General features: G+C 49.2%; 1 protein-coding gene across 2 annotated transcripts in view; it reads right to left on the reverse strand.

The window, feature by feature from the left end:
- The window catches only part of PIEZO1 (piezo type mechanosensitive ion channel component 1 (Er blood group)), a 108,887-nt gene that overhangs the window by 21,412 nt on the left and 70,101 nt on the right, over positions 1-17,374 (reverse strand). For both annotated transcript variants that reach the window (XM_081017740.1, XM_081017739.1), the window contains exons 9-28: positions 17,131-17,214; positions 15,873-15,957; positions 14,010-14,110; positions 13,048-13,308; positions 12,307-12,418; positions 11,025-11,203; positions 9,619-9,767; positions 8,521-8,700; positions 7,894-7,991; positions 7,213-7,376; positions 6,277-6,453; positions 5,880-6,005; positions 4,933-5,133; positions 4,221-4,425; positions 3,920-4,024; positions 3,217-3,370; positions 2,589-2,832; positions 2,216-2,312; positions 1,147-1,315; positions 426-515 (exon numbers count right to left, since the gene is read on the reverse strand). In XM_081017740.1, the coding sequence (XP_080873866.1) occupies positions 426-515; positions 1,147-1,315; positions 2,216-2,312; positions 2,589-2,832; positions 3,217-3,370; positions 3,920-4,024; positions 4,221-4,425; positions 4,933-5,133; positions 5,880-6,005; positions 6,277-6,453; positions 7,213-7,376; positions 7,894-7,991; positions 8,521-8,700; positions 9,619-9,767; positions 11,025-11,203; positions 12,307-12,418; positions 13,048-13,308; positions 14,010-14,110; positions 15,873-15,957; positions 17,131-17,214 (2,981 nt within the window). The remainder of the gene's footprint in view (positions 1-425; positions 516-1,146; positions 1,316-2,215; positions 2,313-2,588; positions 2,833-3,216; positions 3,371-3,919; positions 4,025-4,220; positions 4,426-4,932; positions 5,134-5,879; positions 6,006-6,276; positions 6,454-7,212; positions 7,377-7,893; positions 7,992-8,520; positions 8,701-9,618; positions 9,768-11,024; positions 11,204-12,306; positions 12,419-13,047; positions 13,309-14,009; positions 14,111-15,872; positions 15,958-17,130; positions 17,215-17,374) is intronic.

The following is a 17,374-nucleotide window of genomic DNA, read 5'->3' on the forward strand; positions in this document are numbered from 1 at the left end:
GCCCGTGGCTGGCAGGCAAAAGGTGCAATTGTTCCATCAGAAGAGCATCCTCTTTCCTAAGCACGTTCCTTGCACTGGGTGACCAAGTACTTCAGGCAAAGGCATCTAAGACCCGTCCCTCCTCAGCAACAGCTTCCCTTTAGTGCCAAGGTAAGTTTCCTAAAAAGCCTATTTGCTGCTGGAGGGGTGGGAGCAGGAGAGGAGGGGGAGCTGGGTGGAAAGGAGGAGGCACTTGACTTCCCACCATCCCTGGTCCTAGGGCTCCAGAGCGAAGGGGTAAAACTCTTGTCTCTTGTTCCACACCTCCCAGCTGTATGAAATTCCTTGATGCCTGAGAACTGGGCTGGAAGCTGCTGAGGACTAGCATGCCCCAAGCTGCTGAACCAAGAAGACGCTTCTCCGCTCTCCCCACCCACAAAACTCACTGGCGCTTGAGCTGCACTAAGGACTTCTTTTCCGCCTGGTGGTGGAAGCTCATGCTCTTGATCATCCTGGCCTTGAAGAGAGCGCAGCCCCTGTGGAGGAGAGACAAAGCGGTGGAGAATGGTGGGAGGAGACCCTCCCTTTGAGGTCACGGCTGGCACCAACAACCCTTTCTTTCCAACACCAGCCTAAATTTTTGCATAATACTGGAACTCAGAGACATCCAGTGAAGCTGAACGTTGGAAGATTCAAGATGGATAAAAGAAAGTTCTTCTTCAAGCAGTGCATTGCTAAACTGTGGAACTCACTTCCACAGGAGGCAGTGCTGGCCAGCAACTTAGATGGCTTTAAAGGAGGAGAAGACAAATTCATGGAGGAGAAGGCTACTGGCCACAATGGCTATTTTTCTACCTCCACTGTCAGAGGCAATAATGCTTCTGAAGACCAGCTGCTGGAAACCACAGGAGGGGAGAGTCCTGCTCTTGTGCTTTCCCCAGGGTTTCCCCACCGGCATCTGGTTGGCCATTGTGAGAACAGGATGCTGGGCCACATGGTCCATTTGCCTGATCTAGCAGGCTCTCCTTGCGTTCCTAGCTCCTCCCAGGCACCCTGCAACACTGGGGAGCAGGATGGACACAGCTCTCAGATCAAGCCCACAGCTTTGCCGGTGACCCTCCAAAGACTGTCCCTCCTTCCCACTTGCCCCAGCCCTTCCACACCCACCTGGAGGCTTGCAAGGCAGAGGCCTGGAGATCCGCCACAACATGCAGGAAATAATAGCTGAGGAAGGCCCTGCGCTGGAGGAGCAGGAAGAAGAAGCAGATGCTGTCCCAGATGATGCCAGCTTCTTCCACGGGCAGCGAACAGTCCTGGTTCTTGTCCACATCCTTGGCTGGCAAAGAAGAGGGAAGGGGTGGCTCAGCACACAGGACTTTTTTGGCACAGAGCAACGGAGGCTAATTCACATCCTGGTTGCTGCAACCAAAAGGGCTCTCTTCCAGTTGCCCTCCTGTCTTACCACAGCTGACCATTGGACTTAAAAGGAAGGAAAGCTTTTGGAGTGGAAAATAGGTCTTGTGCAAGTTCATATGAGATAAACTGCAATAGGCAGTACAGTGGTACCTCTGGTTTCTGGTTACAGACTCCGCTAACCCAGAAATAGTACCTCAGGTTAAGAACTTTGCTTCAGGATGAGAACATAAATCGTGCGGTGGCAGCAGGAGGCCCCGTTAGCTAAAGTTACCACTTTCAGGTTTCAGAACAGTTTCAGGTTAAGAACGGACCTCCAGAACGAATTAAGTTCTTAACCCGAGGTACCACTGTATATAAATAAATGAATTAACTGTCTATTTTAGGAAGTTGTTTGCTCTGAATTTGGACACCTCTTAAGAGATCGTGGTCAAATTTTGCAAATTTAAGTGGATTTGGATACTATTGGAGGCCATTTTTAACAGAACCTTCCCAAAATGCACTGATTTTAACCCCTGATTACAAAACTGCAGTTTTTCTTTCTTTTCACAAAATTCACAAGCAACTCCAGGTACAAGGGGACTAGTGTTTCAATCAATCAATCTGAAAGGGATACAATTCATAAGGGATTCAGGAAGTTTAGCATGCCAGACTTTCAGCTGCCCTCCCAATACTCCAGCCCACTTTCCTTCAGCCCACCTTTTCCAGTTCTGTACTCCCCCTCCCCACCAGCCTAATACAGGAGGAAGTTGTGATGAAACCCAAAAAGGAGAGTGGGAGGCACCCTTGCCGTCAGCCGCCACCTCCCATTGCAAATACTCACGGTCGTAGTAACCCTTGACGGTGCAGGCCAGGCTGAAGAGCTGGATCACCCAGCAGAAGTTGTTCTGCATTTGCTGGACGAAGACGCAGGACAGGAGCTAAGAGGAAAGAATCGCATAAAGGGATGCATAAACATGAAGGAACACAGAAAGAGCTGTGTGCATTTCAATCTGAAATTCAGGTGCTCTACTGAGAAAATCTGGATAGGTCAGGCAACCCCAGCTGCACACACACATCCCTGAACCCAACCTATTCTGCATGCGTAGTTTAACCTGCTTCTATGGATCACAGTGAAGGGTAAGAAGCTGGGTAGAGAACCGAAGAAACTCTGCTCCCCACGCCACCCCAATAGCACAATGGTGTCCTGCCCCTACCGCAAGCATGTTCTTGGCAACGATGACGGTCACGTTGTAGAGAATCAGGCAGTCCCACAGCATCAGCCGGGCTCTGAGGGGCCGGCGCAGCATGGCGGTGCCACAGAGAAGCAGGTAGAAGCAGGCCATCAGGTATCCCAGGCCAAAGACGCTGATGCGGTTGGCGCCTGCGACAAAGACGATGACCAGCACGAACCAAAAGAGGTAGCGGAACACACACACCTTCAGCATGTCAAGGTAAGACCTGGTGAGAAAGAGAAGGGGGGGGGGGAGAGAGGAAGTACTTAAGAAGAGGCATGCTAGATCAGACCAAGAAAGCAGAGGACCAAATGACCTCAGGCTCCCTGCCAACTCTGCCATTCTGCGATTCCCAGCAACTGGCATTCAGAGGCCTACTGCTTCCAACAACTGAGACAGAATGTAGCCATCATGGCAAGCGGCCACTGATAACCTTATCCCCCAGGAATTTCTCTACTCCAAAACCCATCCAAGTTGGTGGCTCTCATGACCTCTTCCAAGAAGTGAATTCCACAAGTTAACTAGGCCCTGTGTGAAGAAGTGCTTCCTTTTGGCTCCACCATGCGCTGATTGCTGGAGGCCGATGGAGCACACAAGCTCTCTGTCTCACCTGCAGTTAACAAAGTTGGGCACAGGGTTTGGCTTCTCCTGTAGTGACTCAAGCTGCTCCTTGTTGTCACCGGCCAGTTGCACCCACTCTTCATTCTGCTCGTCCACAAAGACCTTCCATTGCCGTGAGGCACAAAGTAAGAGGAGGAAGTCACCTATGAAAAGCAAGGCGGGTTTAAAAATAATAATCCAGGACACACACCCAGTGAGAAGGGTCGTAGGGTTAAGCAACAGGGGCATGACTGGCAGAGACACCTGCCGTTTTGGAAATGGAACAGGGCCCAGGAATCTCTCACCTCCTTTCCCAGGGGCTACACCCAACTCTTGCCCCCCCCCTTCTAAATGCTGCATCTCACTAGTCCAGGATGAGGAGTCTGTGGCCTGCTAGGCATCCTTGGACTCCAGCTCCCATCAGCCCCAGCCAGCATAGGTCAGGGATGATGGGAGTTGTAGTCCAACAGCACCCAGAAAGTGACAGGTTTTCCCAGCTCATTTACAGGAGCTGTTCCTGGTGCTGAATCCCAGTCACTCTCAGACTCAAGATTCAATTGGCCATGCAGAGTAATGGGGCAAAGACTCCCACAGTGGCCCCAGGAAAGACTGGGTGTTGAATGCCGCAAGACCTCGCTTTGCTGGGCTCACTCCGCCACTGCCTGCCACAGGGGAGGGTCGAAATGGCACAAGGGCCGTTTCACAGTACTCACTCATGAGATTGATGGAGTTGGGCTTCATGTAGAAGTCTGGGAAGTACATCCACTTGATGAGAACAGAGTTGATGGGGATAGCATGGCTCCACCTCCAGGGGTAGTCTAAGGGAGGTAAGAGGGGGTGAAAACGCTGGCAAGTAGAAAAGGGCTCCTGCATAGGCACCTCCGTCTTCCCCAAACCCCCCGCCTGCAGAATGGGGTACAGAGGCAGAATGGTTTCTCTGCGAGAGATTGCCACCCACTCTTGGAAGAAGCCTCATCCTTCTAGACCTCCAAGGGGCCCAAAATTGTCACTTACCGATACAGAGCACTGGAGGGATACCAACGCACAGGAGGTATTGGAAGAGCAGGAAGAACGCCAGGAAGAGACAGTACTTGGGCCAGAGCCTGGCGATGGCATGTCGCCGACGGCGCGTCAGGATGACGACCAACCAGCAGCCATGAAAGATCACCATGAAGTTCATGCGCTGGCCAATCACATTCACAGTCATCAGGAAGCAGATCTGGATAGGTGGGGAAAGAGGAGAGAAGGGAATTCATAAGACAGTGGCTTTGGTAATGGGGTCTCAGACAAGGAATGCGGGAACAGGGAGTCTGGACTAAAGCTCTTGTCCCAAAATGTGTGTTTCTGGGGAGGGGGGTGACACCTCCTTCCAAGTTCAGATGATATTTAATTATATATTTTATGGCTTCAACCTACCCTGGAACCTTGTAGAGAAGGATGGGTGAGAAATCCAAAAAAATAAATAACTAATAGGCTAAAACAAATTAACTGTTAGGTTAAATACATTGCAAAAGTCTCCTTGGGACTATTGATGAAGGCTGGCATTAAAATAAAATAAAATAAAATAAAATAAAATAAAATAAAATAAAATAAAATAAAATAAAATAAAATATGTAAGCAGATTTTCCACCGACTGGCAGATGATGCTTTCATTATTGCCCCACTACTCTGATTTCCAAGCCATGCAGATAATCAAGACCTGTCAATACGACCTCTGCCCTCTCACCTCTAGGCCAAACTTGTAGTAGAAGTAGTTGACAAAGTATTTGATGCAGTTTAGCAGGCCTTTATCCAGGTTCTGACGGGTTGCATCCTCAAAGACTGTCTGGGTGACAGGAGGCACCAGCTGGTGTTGCTTACGGTAGTATTCCTGGCACCGGTAGACAATGGCCTCGAAGACCAGCAGAACCAGCACTTGCAAATGGTTCTGGAGGAAGAGAGAGACAGAGAGAGAAAAAAGAGATAGCAGAATCTAGTGACTGAGGTGGAAAGAAGAGAACGAGGCTGCAAAATAACAAATTTCCTAAGCTGGGATTCCAGAATACCACCTTCCCGGGTTATGATTGTGCGTATATGCTGAGGACCAGTTAAAATGATTAAATCACCCAGGTAGTGTGTGGATATGAAGGCTCTGAGCCACCACAGGAACAAAGACAACAAAAGCACCACTGCAACTGACCATTGCCTTGACTCATCCCACATTTTCACAGAAGGAACTGAAAAAATGGTTTCCCACCTCTGGTTTAAGTACTAAATTTCATATCTGTAAAATGTCCTGAAGGGCTTTTTATGATGAAGGGCAGTATAGAAATTTATTGTATGAATGAAAATCCACCACTGTGGCAATGAAGCCAAAAAACATGACTGGGTTATATCAAAATGGTTGCCAACCTTCCTTCTGGATACAGCTTCCCCTTCCCAAATAGCAGATCTTCCCAAATCATAGCAGATGCCAGAAGCGAAAGGAGTCGGAGGCATTAAGAGAGCTGGTGTGGTCTAATGCTCTGGGAGACCAGGGTTTGAATCCTCACTCACCATGCAGCTGACTGGATGACATGTCTCTCTGAACCTAATCTACTTCCCAGGGCCATTGGAAGGATAAAACGGGGAGGGGAAGAACCTTGAGCTTCTTGGAGGAATGTAATAAATAAATAAGATGGGTTGACCACTCACCTGTATGTAACCCAGGTTGGGGTACTCCTTTCTGATCCCAAACCAGTTCGCTGGGTCGACAGGATGCTGGTAGAGTGTTGAGTTGCCAATCTCCTCTGGCTGCAGATTGGTGTTGTTGAGCCGAGGCTACGGAGCAAGCAAAGATTATATCATTATTTGCCTTGTAATGCAACAGCATACCTTACGATACAAGAGATCAAAATTGGGATATTATATTCCTTCTAGTGTTGCAAGGAATGAAAAAGCCCCCAAGATGGTGGGGGAGAACGCCTGACCCTAACCTCATTGGTCTGGAACAGAACAAAAATAAGAAATTTGCAGGATGACTGAATGTCAGTTTTCGGCTGCCACCCCAAACACACACCCAGAGACAGGTTTTGGAGCCCATCTCCCATACCTCTGTGCAGTTATAGGAATAATCTTCCGGGTTGACAATCTTCAGCTGATAAAGCATCTTGCAGACAATGATAATGCAGACCCAGATGGTGGAGAGGCACGAGGCCATGTGGCTGAAACGGCAGTAGGGGATGGCAAAGGCCCACAGCACCATCAGCACGAAGTTCATCACCGACACCTAGATGAGAGGAGAGAAGCAGAGGGTGGAGACTTGCAGGAGCGGCTGTATGGCTACATACACACCAGACATTTAAAGTATAGTTGTATCTTGGAAGTTGAAAAGAATCCATTCCGGAAGTCTGTTCGACTTCCAAAATGTTCGGAAACCAAAGCGCAGCTTCTGATTGGCTGCAGGAAGCTCCTGCAGCCAATTGGAAGCTGCAGAAGCCGCATTGGATGTTCGGCTTCCAAAAAAAGTTCAGAAACCAGAACACTCACTTCCAGGTTTCAATCATTCGGGAGCCGATCTGTTCGACAACTAAGGTGTTCAAAAACCAAGGTGCGACTGTACAACCCCCCCACCCAAGAAAAAGAATCTTGGAAACTGAAGTTTACCCCTCACAGAGCTACAATTCCCAGCACCCTTAAACTACAGTTCCCAGGATTCTATGGGCATGGGGGAAAAGAGCTTTAAATGTACACTGTGTACGGAGCCTATGCCTCCTTGCCCATTGGCAGTCATACCTGCAAAACGCCTGAATCTGGTGCACAGCTCAGTGTTCTGCCTTTATTTTTAACAAGTATGTTTGCAGTCCCATGTTATAGAGAAAATGTCACCATTGCCTGGATGGGCAGGGGCTAGGTGAGACTCACAACAGCCACAGAGAGCGTCTGGAGGGTCAGAGGGGGCATGTCCCCTTCTCCATTCCCCCAGGGGGGCCTCCTCCCTTCAGCGGAACTCCCCGGCTCAATCTCTCCTCTCCCCTTGCAGCCTCACCTCCTGCAAGGCCACCCAGACGACATAGAGAGCCACCAGTTTCAGGATGTGCAGCTCAAGCAGACGCAGGACGAAGACTCGGATGCGGCCAAGGATGCTGGAGAACTTCCTGCCCAGCACCATCAGGCGTTCCAGCACCAAGCCCCATTTGCTGGGCACACCCTCTGCAGCAGGGAAAACGGGGGGGGGGGGGGAGGGAGTGAGGCAGAGCTGGGAGCATTTCGCCTTGCTGGATTTGTATGTTTCAAGCCTACGGTTGCCCTCCCCAGCATTGTGGGACCACACAAGACAGAAAGTGAGCCAGTACAAAACCATATTTCAAATGGTGATCCATAAAGGGAAACGCACATCTGAATGAGTTTGATTCTCAGGGTTTTTGTACTTGTGTTTCCTCTTCCACAGGCACATCACGGCTGTAATGTGCAAAAAGTAGTTGTTGGGTGGGGAGAGAGGAGAGCCCTAGATGTGGGGAGAGCATAGGCCCTCTTTGCATTGGAAGACAAGAGGGTGGAGGAAGAGAAAGAAAGAGATACCTTAGAGACAGGAAAAGGAAAAGAAGAAGAAAACCTGCTTGTAATTTTCCTCTTGGATATTGTAAATTCTGGACAGGAGAGCTCTGCGCTTCTCAGGGGCCAATTTTCCCCACTGCCCGCTGACTTGAGGAGAAGACCTTCTGCTTACCCTCGGAAGCAGCATCAACTTCAGCTTCTGGTTCCTGGTCTTTGGCCTCACTGTCCTCAGGCTGCAGCAGGACACGGCTCCCACTGGCCTCTTCATTCCTGAAATCCAGAGGAGTGGCAAAAAAAGATCAGGATCAGGGCAGACAGTTTAGCCTGGGGAAATTCCTGGCGCTAGAAAGGCAACCTTTCCCAAGTACAGGACAGGACGCCAGGGGTTTAAGCCAAAGCTTCTCTATAGCAGGGATGGGGACCCTGTGGCTCGCTTGGTGTGGCGGGACCACACACCCCCTTCCCCAGGCCAGTACATCTTCCCCTTCACCAACTCACTGGCTTTGGAGGTGGTGGTGAGGTTTCAGCAGGGGATGAGCTAGCAATTCAAGAAGGGACAAATGTTCTTCTTGCATTGCTTGGCTTTCTTGCTGTGCACTGAAAAAGCAGCTCCCCTTTCTCAACACACACACACTTTCTTTTTCATTGACTTAATGCTATTGCTAGAGAGCTGAGAGCCAGATTCTCTTCTCTGCCGCAAATCAGTCAGGGATCCCCGTCTCCTTTCTGCCTAGGAGGCCATGGACGGAGCTATCTCCAAACCACCACAGGCTGTTGTTAGAGGGACCACATTACATACCCCAATGCGTGTGAACCATCGACCCGCAGCGGAATGACATGCTCCAGATCAGTGATGCGCATGAAGGGGCGGTGGAAGTAATGCAGCTGCAGGATGCAGGCCAACAGGAAGAAGCCCGGGATGAAGATGCTGGAGAAGAGCTCCGAGACGCTGAACTGCTCCAGGCCCAGATCAGCCAACCTGGGAGAGGGAGAGGGGAAAGCACATATATATATATATAAAGAGACATTGGCCAGGGAGACCAAGGGAGGTGCGAGAGACCTACAAAAAGGTGGAAACACAAATATCAACAATGCAGGGACACACTTTCCCTACAAGAAAAATGTGCAACCCTGTTGGGTTTTCTTTAGCGGGGAAAAAGGGGATTGAGAAAGGGTGAATGCAAGACAAACCTGCTGGATCAGACCAATAGCCCATCTAGGTCCAGCATGCTGTTCTTAACAGTGGCTGGCCAGGTGCCCATGGGAAGCCTGAAAACCGGACATCAACGCAACAGCATTCTGCCCACCTGCAATTCCAAGCAACTGGCCCCCAGAGGCATAATGCCTTTGACAGCGGAAGCAGAACACAGCCATGTTGTCTAGTAGCCATTGATAGGCTTTGTCTAATTCTCTTTTACAGCCATCCAAGTCGGTGGCCCTAACTGCCTCCTGTGGGAGTGAGTTCCACATGCCCTGTGTGATCACAGAGCCATAGAGTTGGAAGAGACCCAAGGATTCATTTAGTCCAACCCCCTGCAATACAGGAATATGCAGCTGTCCCTTATGGGGAGGAAACTTGCAACCATGGCGTTATCAACACCATGCTCTATCTGACAGAGCTGTTCAGTGGTGTCCGACTACAACTCCCATAGTTCCTGATCATTGGTTGTGTGGATGGGGAGCATATTGGCTTCATGCCCTGGTAAGCTTCTCATAGGCATGTGCACCTCAACTCTGAGAAGCAGGATGGTGAACAAGATGAACCTTTGGTCTGGCCCAGCAAGGCTCTCCTGACTTCCTTATGCTAGCAGAGACCTCGATTTCTTGGAGACCAGAGTAGCAAATTTCCCCCATGAGCCTATTCCTCCAGTGGTCCTAAGGGTGCGGGGAAACTTACTGCTCATCGGTTAATCCCATGAAGTTCTTCCAGTACATGGGGAAGTCCTCGAACTGGAAGGTGTAAACAGCAATGAGCACCAGCATCGTGTAAGCCACCACCAGCCACCAGAAGGCCTTCAAGAGTTTCCGCCAGAGACTGTAGTACACCTGCAGAGAAAAGGGTGGTGGTGTCAGGGGAGGAGAATGACCCACAAGGCACTCCCACCTGTGTCAGGATACCCCACCCACACACCCCAGCCAGAGGAGGCAAAGTGATGGGTGCCAATGAAAGGCGCAACAAGAGATCAATGCTCTGAGTTGTTCACTTGTCACATACCAGGGGTGGAGAAAGCTGTGGACCTCCTGATGATTCTGGACCCCTACCCCCATTGCTCCTGACCACTGGCCATATTGACTAGGGCTCATGGGAGTTGGAGTCCAGAAGCATCTCTAGGGTCACAGCTCTCTCACATGTGCCACAGGGGAACAGAAACAAGCTCCACTGTCTGCCAACCCGGGCTGTGGGCTACCCCAGCAGCACTGAAAGCCCTTTGCCTGTATGGCCCTGAAAATATTTCAGTAATATGTATACCACTTAATCACAGTAGTCTATAAGTGGTATAGAGGAGATCCAACAAAGGAAGACTAAGAGTGAGTTAGCTGTAATAAAAAAGAAGACTTCAGTAATCACCAGAATTTCAACAGGGGTGTGAGGGACTGTCTGATGTCAGCTAGAAGGGAGTGTCACAATACTAAACACATGACTCCTAGGGGATGCAAGCCATGTGTCTGAGCCATGGGGGACCACAACAATAACTCCCTCAAAGACCTCAGTGACTGAGCATGGAACCTGGACCTTGTAAATTAAAACAAGAGCATTAAGGTAATAGTAGAAATATCCCACATCAGGGGTGGGGAAGTGGATCTGACCAGCAGGCCAGATCATTATCTCCCCCAATTGCAACTGATCAAACCCATTTCCAGAGACTATTCCGAGAGGCAAGAAAGACTCCAACCAGTTGCCAGCACTTTATGATAACTGCAAAAAGATCTTGGACTGCTTAGTAAGCAGTGGGAGACCAAGGAACTTTGGGAATATTAAGTAGTCAAAAAGAGGACACGTTCCAGGACACCTCCAGCTGTTTAACTAGAGCATCACCTTGAAATCTTAGGGTTTCACAATACAATCTTTGGGGAGTGGAACAAGGCTCTTCCTGAAAGGAAGAGCTATAGAGCTTGCAGTAGAATGCAGAAGCTCTCAGGTTCAGTGTCCAGCAGCTTCAGAAGATTGGACAGAAGCTGATGAAGTAAACCTTTTCCTGCTTGGGACCCTGGAAAGAATACCAATGGTCTGACTCAGTATCAGGCCGCTTCCTCTGCTCTCTTTCAAGCTATGGCCCTGGGGCCTCTCCAACCCAGCCTAACCTGGAAGAGGGTGAGGCAAAGGAGGAAGAGAAACATGTAGACAATCTTGTAGACAACCAGGCGTCCGGCAAAGCTGACGACGATGAACATGCCGGCACAAACCAAGATCCAGAACTTTGCGTAAAAGGCCATCACGTGCGCCCCCAGGATCTTCAGCACGTCTCGCTTGTGGCCTGGCCCTGAGAGGGGAGAGAATAAAAAGGGTGGCACAGAATCTGAGGTTGCAAGAATAGAATCTGGGTATTCACTCACGTGCTGGCAAACAATGGGCACATTCCCTCACAAAACTGTATAAAGTTCAAGATCACATTATGATAGGAAGACAAGCTTCTCTTGGATTTTTCTCCCACTCCCTGTTCAACAAAGTGTCATGAGCTGGAATTCAGGGCCATCATCCTTGTAGTTTGGGGCAAGGAAAAGGAGAAGAATAGCCTCTTTTCCCCAAGAATGGAGCATGTGGAGCATCACCCCCATCCCACAGATTTCTTTCCTTCCTGAGATGGAAATCCTGTCCCATAATTATAAAGTGGGCCACAAGGGAAAGGCAACTTGTGTTAGTTGCCACTGTGCAGTGCTTGGAGTCACAAGACTCTGTTTTGCATTCCAGAGATTCCAGGCTATTGGAAGTCTCATGGAAGACAGGAGACGGATGTGATGTTTCAGGTTTCCTGTTCCTTTGTTGTTCAGTTGCTCTCTGCTTTCACAGAAAGAGGATGTTTCTTTTCTGTCTGCATAACTAGAAATAAAACTCTTTGCAATGTAGCTCATATTTTCTAGTCCTTCCCTTCATGCTGTTTACTCTGCGTAATGGGGTAACGTGCTTGGAGCCTCATCAAAGGCTCAGGTCATTAATCACATCGGAGGACTCGACCGGAGGAGTCGCTTGGTCGAACGCAAGTCCGACAACTTGCCCAGGAGCAGTCTCCATATTTTTCACAATACAAATAGCATGTCTGAGGAGGAATGTAGTTCCAAAGACAAGGTTTTTCATCTGACCTTTATCAAAGTCTAGCCAAACTAGACTTAACTTAGGTTTAGGAGAGCACAGCAAATGCTTTGGAACGAACTGCTTACAGGCCCATCCATGGGAAAGATACAGAAAACACAAACACAATTCTTGCAAAGGCTTTCCTGAACCTAAGCAGGTGTCAGTCTGGTCTGTAATCTGGGTGGGAGGACCAGTGGGGTCCCGTTCACAAGCAGAAGAGGATTAGTTTGTTTATGAAGAATTGATCAAAAAACAGGCCAACTGACCCGCTGGTCTTAGCACTTGCATTCTCACCTGAGTCTGAAACTGTCACCTCCACCAAGGGGGCAGGCCGTTGCTTCTTTTTCAGCAGCTTCTCCTTCACGAATTGCCTCACCAGGAGCCAGAAGGTCAGGGTGAAAAGGAGCTGCAGGCAAAGAGGAGGAGACAGCAGGTTAGAGTCCTCATGCAAGGAAACAGTCTTCCTCCAAAGTGTTGGGTTTCCATTCCAGAACAACAGGACGGGTGCAGAAAGTCAATAGGGAGAAATTCAGGGGGAAAACACAAACTGGGAAAATAAGGGCCTTTCCTGCACTTAGGTTTTGTCACAGATCAATGCTGATTCCAAGCGCAAGCATCACTGCAGCGTCCTGAGCTGGCTGTGCTGGAATCGGAAGCCAGTGACCCTCCATAAATTGCTGGACTACAACTCCCATCATCCCTTCCTACTGGCTGTGTTGGCTAGGGCTGATTGGAGTTGGAGTCTGGGAGCAATTGGAGGACCGCAGGTTTCCCACTCCTGTGCAAGAACATCATGGAAGGACAAGATCACATCCTCTGGGGACCATAGAAGGAAAGTCTCCTGTTTCAGCATCTTGTGGCACAAAGGTAGACACAGGACAACACCAATGCCACTTTCAGCAAAACAGAGCCCCAACAGTGGGAAAAGAGAGGGGAGAAAGCAGAAAAGAGGGAGAGAGAAAGACTGGCCACACACACACACACACACACACACACACGTGTAAAGGACAGAGATGGTGCACAAATGGTGCCTACCTTGGCTCCCAGGTGCAGACAGGGGTGAACATACCGCACCAGCCCCAGCTGCTGCAGGGGCATAAAGCCAACCTTGGTGGGCAGCTCTGGTTCTAGGTCCATGCCCCAAACATACTGGAGGCTGCAGAGGGCGATGCCGTAGAGCAGGATGAAGGGCGAGCACAGCATGGCAAAGTGGTGCCTGCTCCGAACGATCCAGATGAGGCAGGCCCAGAGCAGCAGCACAAACGTCAGCCAGCTGTGATAGGTGATGCTCCACACCTGCAAGGAAGGGAAAGCAAAAGAGTCTCTGCCATGTGCTATATATGGCACTACTGAAGACTTATTGCTTTAATTCATTGTCTGCTGCTTTGGAAAACTGGTATAGCTGGAAAAGGCAGATACATGGCCTGGAAAGAGATAAATGCATGACCTTGTGCAAAGTAGCTAAAGATGCCAGGAGTTCCTTGGCCACACAGGTAGGAATAATAATGATATTTTGCTGGGGGGGGGGGCAACCCAACCAGGACCACCACAGGATTTTACATTATCAATGCCTATCACATGAGAAATTAACTTGGCGGTGCAGGGAACCTCAGGCAGAAATTCACAGAGACAAATTCCGGTTCTGAATTATTACTTATGCAAATGCAAAAGATAAAACACTCCATCCGCCTGCTACGCAACTCTCCTTCTGGCACGACTCTTTAGTTCCTGTTTTGTAATCTCATATTGCAGGATTTTAGCATATGTATCCTGAAGTGGAAGAAGTGGGTGGGGCTGGAATAATTCTTTTAAAAAAACAAAAACTACAGGGGGGAGGTTCATTGTGATGAAGTTCTTGCTGCGTCCAGAGCAGCTCTCAAGTCCTGTTCCCTCTTTCCACCAACCCCCTCTGCCCCCGTGCATCTTGCTGCTGTCCTCCTTTGACCCCTCCACCCCAACGTCTCCCAGTGCATGGCCCAGGTGCCCCTGCTTCTTACCATCATAGCAATGAGGGCACAAACATAACTCTGGTTCATGATGACATGGCCCAGGGAATGCAGCAGCAGCTTCTCCTTGCGGTGCTCCTTTTTCCTGGTGGCTACAAAGGAGAGATTTTGAGGGCATTGTTCATTCATTCATTCATTTAGAAACCGCTTAAAATTTTAGAAAATCTTCAAGTGGTGTACAACAGTGGTTCCCAAACTTTCTCCCCACCCCATGGACCACCTGAAAATTGCTGAGGGTCTTTGAGGACCACTTCAAGACATCAGCCACTGGCCTGATCCTGCAGGGTGTTCTTATGTGCTAGATAACCCAGTGTGGACGGGGCAATGTGAAAATCAGAGCAGGAAGGATCCAGGCCTCCAAGTCAGAAAAACTCCAGCCTTTGGAGCCAGATCTTGTGTGTTGTTTTCCAGAGCTAGACTGGAATTACACACACCTGGGCCATGAGCTTGCAAGGAGCACTTTTATTCCCAAGAAATCAGGGCAGGTTACCAATGCAAGAGAAGCAGTGCTGTCCCTGCAGTGCTGCCTTCTAACCACCAGGAGGAAGCACTGTCTCATGCCAACCCAGTCCCAGGTGATTCCAGGACAGTTGAAAGCCAGGTAAGCAGCCTACGCAGCAAACTCCCACACCTACGCTCAGTGCCAAAAGTAGTTTTCAGGATGAGCTCAGAGAGGGACATTGCCTTCCAGTCTCTTAGCTCGAGGACACCAGGAACTGTTGAGTAGAGCCAAGGGCCCTCACCACCAGCAGCAAAGACTGGGGGTGCTTCCAGACTGTTTCAATGTTTTGGGTCGGATTCAGTTACATGACAGCAAATGCAAGTTATGCAGTGAAGAGTTGATTTGCAGGTCCTGTGCAACAGACCCACTTCAACCTCCAAAACGGGACTTCTTGTGATAAGGCAAGTGTTGGGAAAATGCACTGGAAAGCGTGGGATAACGTTTGCTTGATGAATGCTCAACAAACAGTTTGTCTGGAACTGACTTCCACTAAGAACAGAACAAGAGCCTGGAGCTGGGTGAGGCCAAAGGCCCAGATAGTCCAGCATCTTGTTCTCACTTTGGCCAACCAGATGCTCTAGGAGAAAGTCCACAAACAGAAGCTGAGTGCAGCAGCAGCAGCAACACTCTGGTGAATCCCAGTATCTGGCTTTCAGAGGCTTACTGCCTTTGACAGTGGAGGGGGAATTGCAGCTAGCAGCTTCTGATAACTTTATCTCCCATTAAAAAAACTCAGTGGGTGAATTCTGCTTCCATTCTGAACCTGACCAACTGTATTTTACTGTGCATTACACTGATATATGGTCCTTCCCCCATTGGAGTTCAGAGCAATTTCCACATGGGTTTCCCACCCCAGACAGATCTGCTTCACTTGACACACATGACTACAAGCAGGTGCTTCCAGATCACTCTGAGCCCCTCCGACTGACTACTGGGGAAAGATCACAGGGATCATTTACCATCTCTTCTTAGCAGGAGGCTTGGCTCACATGCAAATGCAATCTAATGAGACATTTGATCTTCAAGCCTCCTTGCGCTTTGCAACTATCCTCTGACAGAGACCTGGGTGGTTGATAGGCTAGGCTGATCAGCTCAGTCAGGGTTTGCAGCGAGAGGGTTCTGCCTTTCAAGGGACAGTTGGGCTGGATGTTTCCTTTCTACCATCTGATCCTGTGCTATAAAGCCACTGCAGACGGTGTGTAGTTAAGAGAATGCAGAAGTTGGCAAAAAGGGAGGAATATATGAAGGAAGGTAGGAAGAAAATTTTGCAAATTGCTCTGAATTCAGAAAAAGCAATGCAGAACAGTCCCTGCAGCCTCTTTGGCTCATCAGAGCACAGCTGCAACCCTTACCTGGCTGCCCAGTCTCCCCAAGGACATGCACAGTGCAATCCTCAGCATCAGCACCAGATGCCTCTGTCTCAGAAGTCAGCATTGGCTGTAGAAGAAAGCAGGATAAAACTGTTGAGGCAAATGGACATTCAACAGGCATCAACATCTGGACAGTTCAGCAAGCAGCTCAGATCTTGGAAGCATTGGGATAAGGAGGGCACGTTCCAGAGGTGCAGCCATGTCAACACGTCACAGCAGATAAACCTCAGAATCTTGTGGCACCTTAAAGGCTTAACCAATCTATTGTGGGCAGGGATGTAAGAAGACATCGCCTTGCCCTGTATTCCTTCCATGCTGCTCTGTTTCTGTTCTGCTGCCGTTCGTCTTCTGCCAATAACTTATTCGTCTCACTGTTTACTGGGGCGAAATTATGTAGCTTATGTAATTTATGCAATTAATTACATAAATTATCTGGCCGTTTTTTTTATCCCTCCCCATTCGTTTCAATGCAAAGGAAATGCAATACAAGTTGGAGTACAGGACATAATCAATTTATGGACTGAAAGCAACAATAATACCAATCATATTTGCTGGATTGATTTCTGCAAACAACAACAACAACAACAACAAAAACTACTATGTCAGAGACAAAAATTATAGTTCTGTCTGCTCTCAATTGTGCTAGTTTTCTGTTTGAAGGGAAGTCCGTCTCTCTCTTGGCTTTTTTAAAAGTTCTGTGTAAAAGGACCCCTGACCATTAGGTCCAATCGTGGCTGACTCTGGGGTTGCGGCGCTCATCTCGCTTTACTGGCCAAGGGAGCCAGCGTACAGCTTCCAGGTCATGTGGCCAGCATGACTAAGCCGCTTCTGGCGAACCAGAGCAGCACACGGAAACGCAGTTTACCTTCCCGCCGGAGCGGTACCTATTTATCTACTTGCACTTTGACGTGCTTTCGAACTGCTAGGTTGGCAGGAGCAGGGACCGAGCAACGGGAGCTCGCCCTGTCACAGGGATTCGAACCGCCGGCCTTCTGATCGGCAAGTCCTAGGCACTGTGGTTTAGACCACAGCGCCACCCGTGTCCCAAAAGTTCTATGTAGGAGGGCATTAAAAATTAAGTTTGAGGTGGTGCAGTTCTCGTTCCTTTCCCCGCTTCCCAGTGCCAAGGAGTAGCAAGCCCTGCATCTGCTCAAGGCCTGGCTCCTGAGCCTTTGGGGGCTCATTTTCCCTTTGTCACCAGCGAGCCTTAGCAGTCCCGGCCACCCTGTGGGCCCCTCACCTTAGCATCTTCTGCCAAGCCATCTTGGTCTGTGGACCAGTTCTCCAGCTCCAGAAACTCGGATGTTGTGCTTGAGGCCTCTCTCTGTTTTTGTTTTTACAAAAGAAAAATAAAGGAAATAAGAATGCCACTGGGACTGTGCTAGTTTAAGTAGAAGGAAGGAATGATCCTGGCAACCCTGGGTTGGCTTCCCCAGTCCCTAGCAAAAAACCCAACCAGTCCAACCCCTCATTGATATGTGGGT

This window comes from Podarcis pityusensis (assembly GCF_964106645.2).
Source record: "Podarcis pityusensis genome assembly, chromosome: 8".
Lineage (NCBI taxonomy): Eukaryota > Metazoa > Chordata > Lepidosauria > Squamata > Lacertidae > Podarcis > Podarcis pityusensis.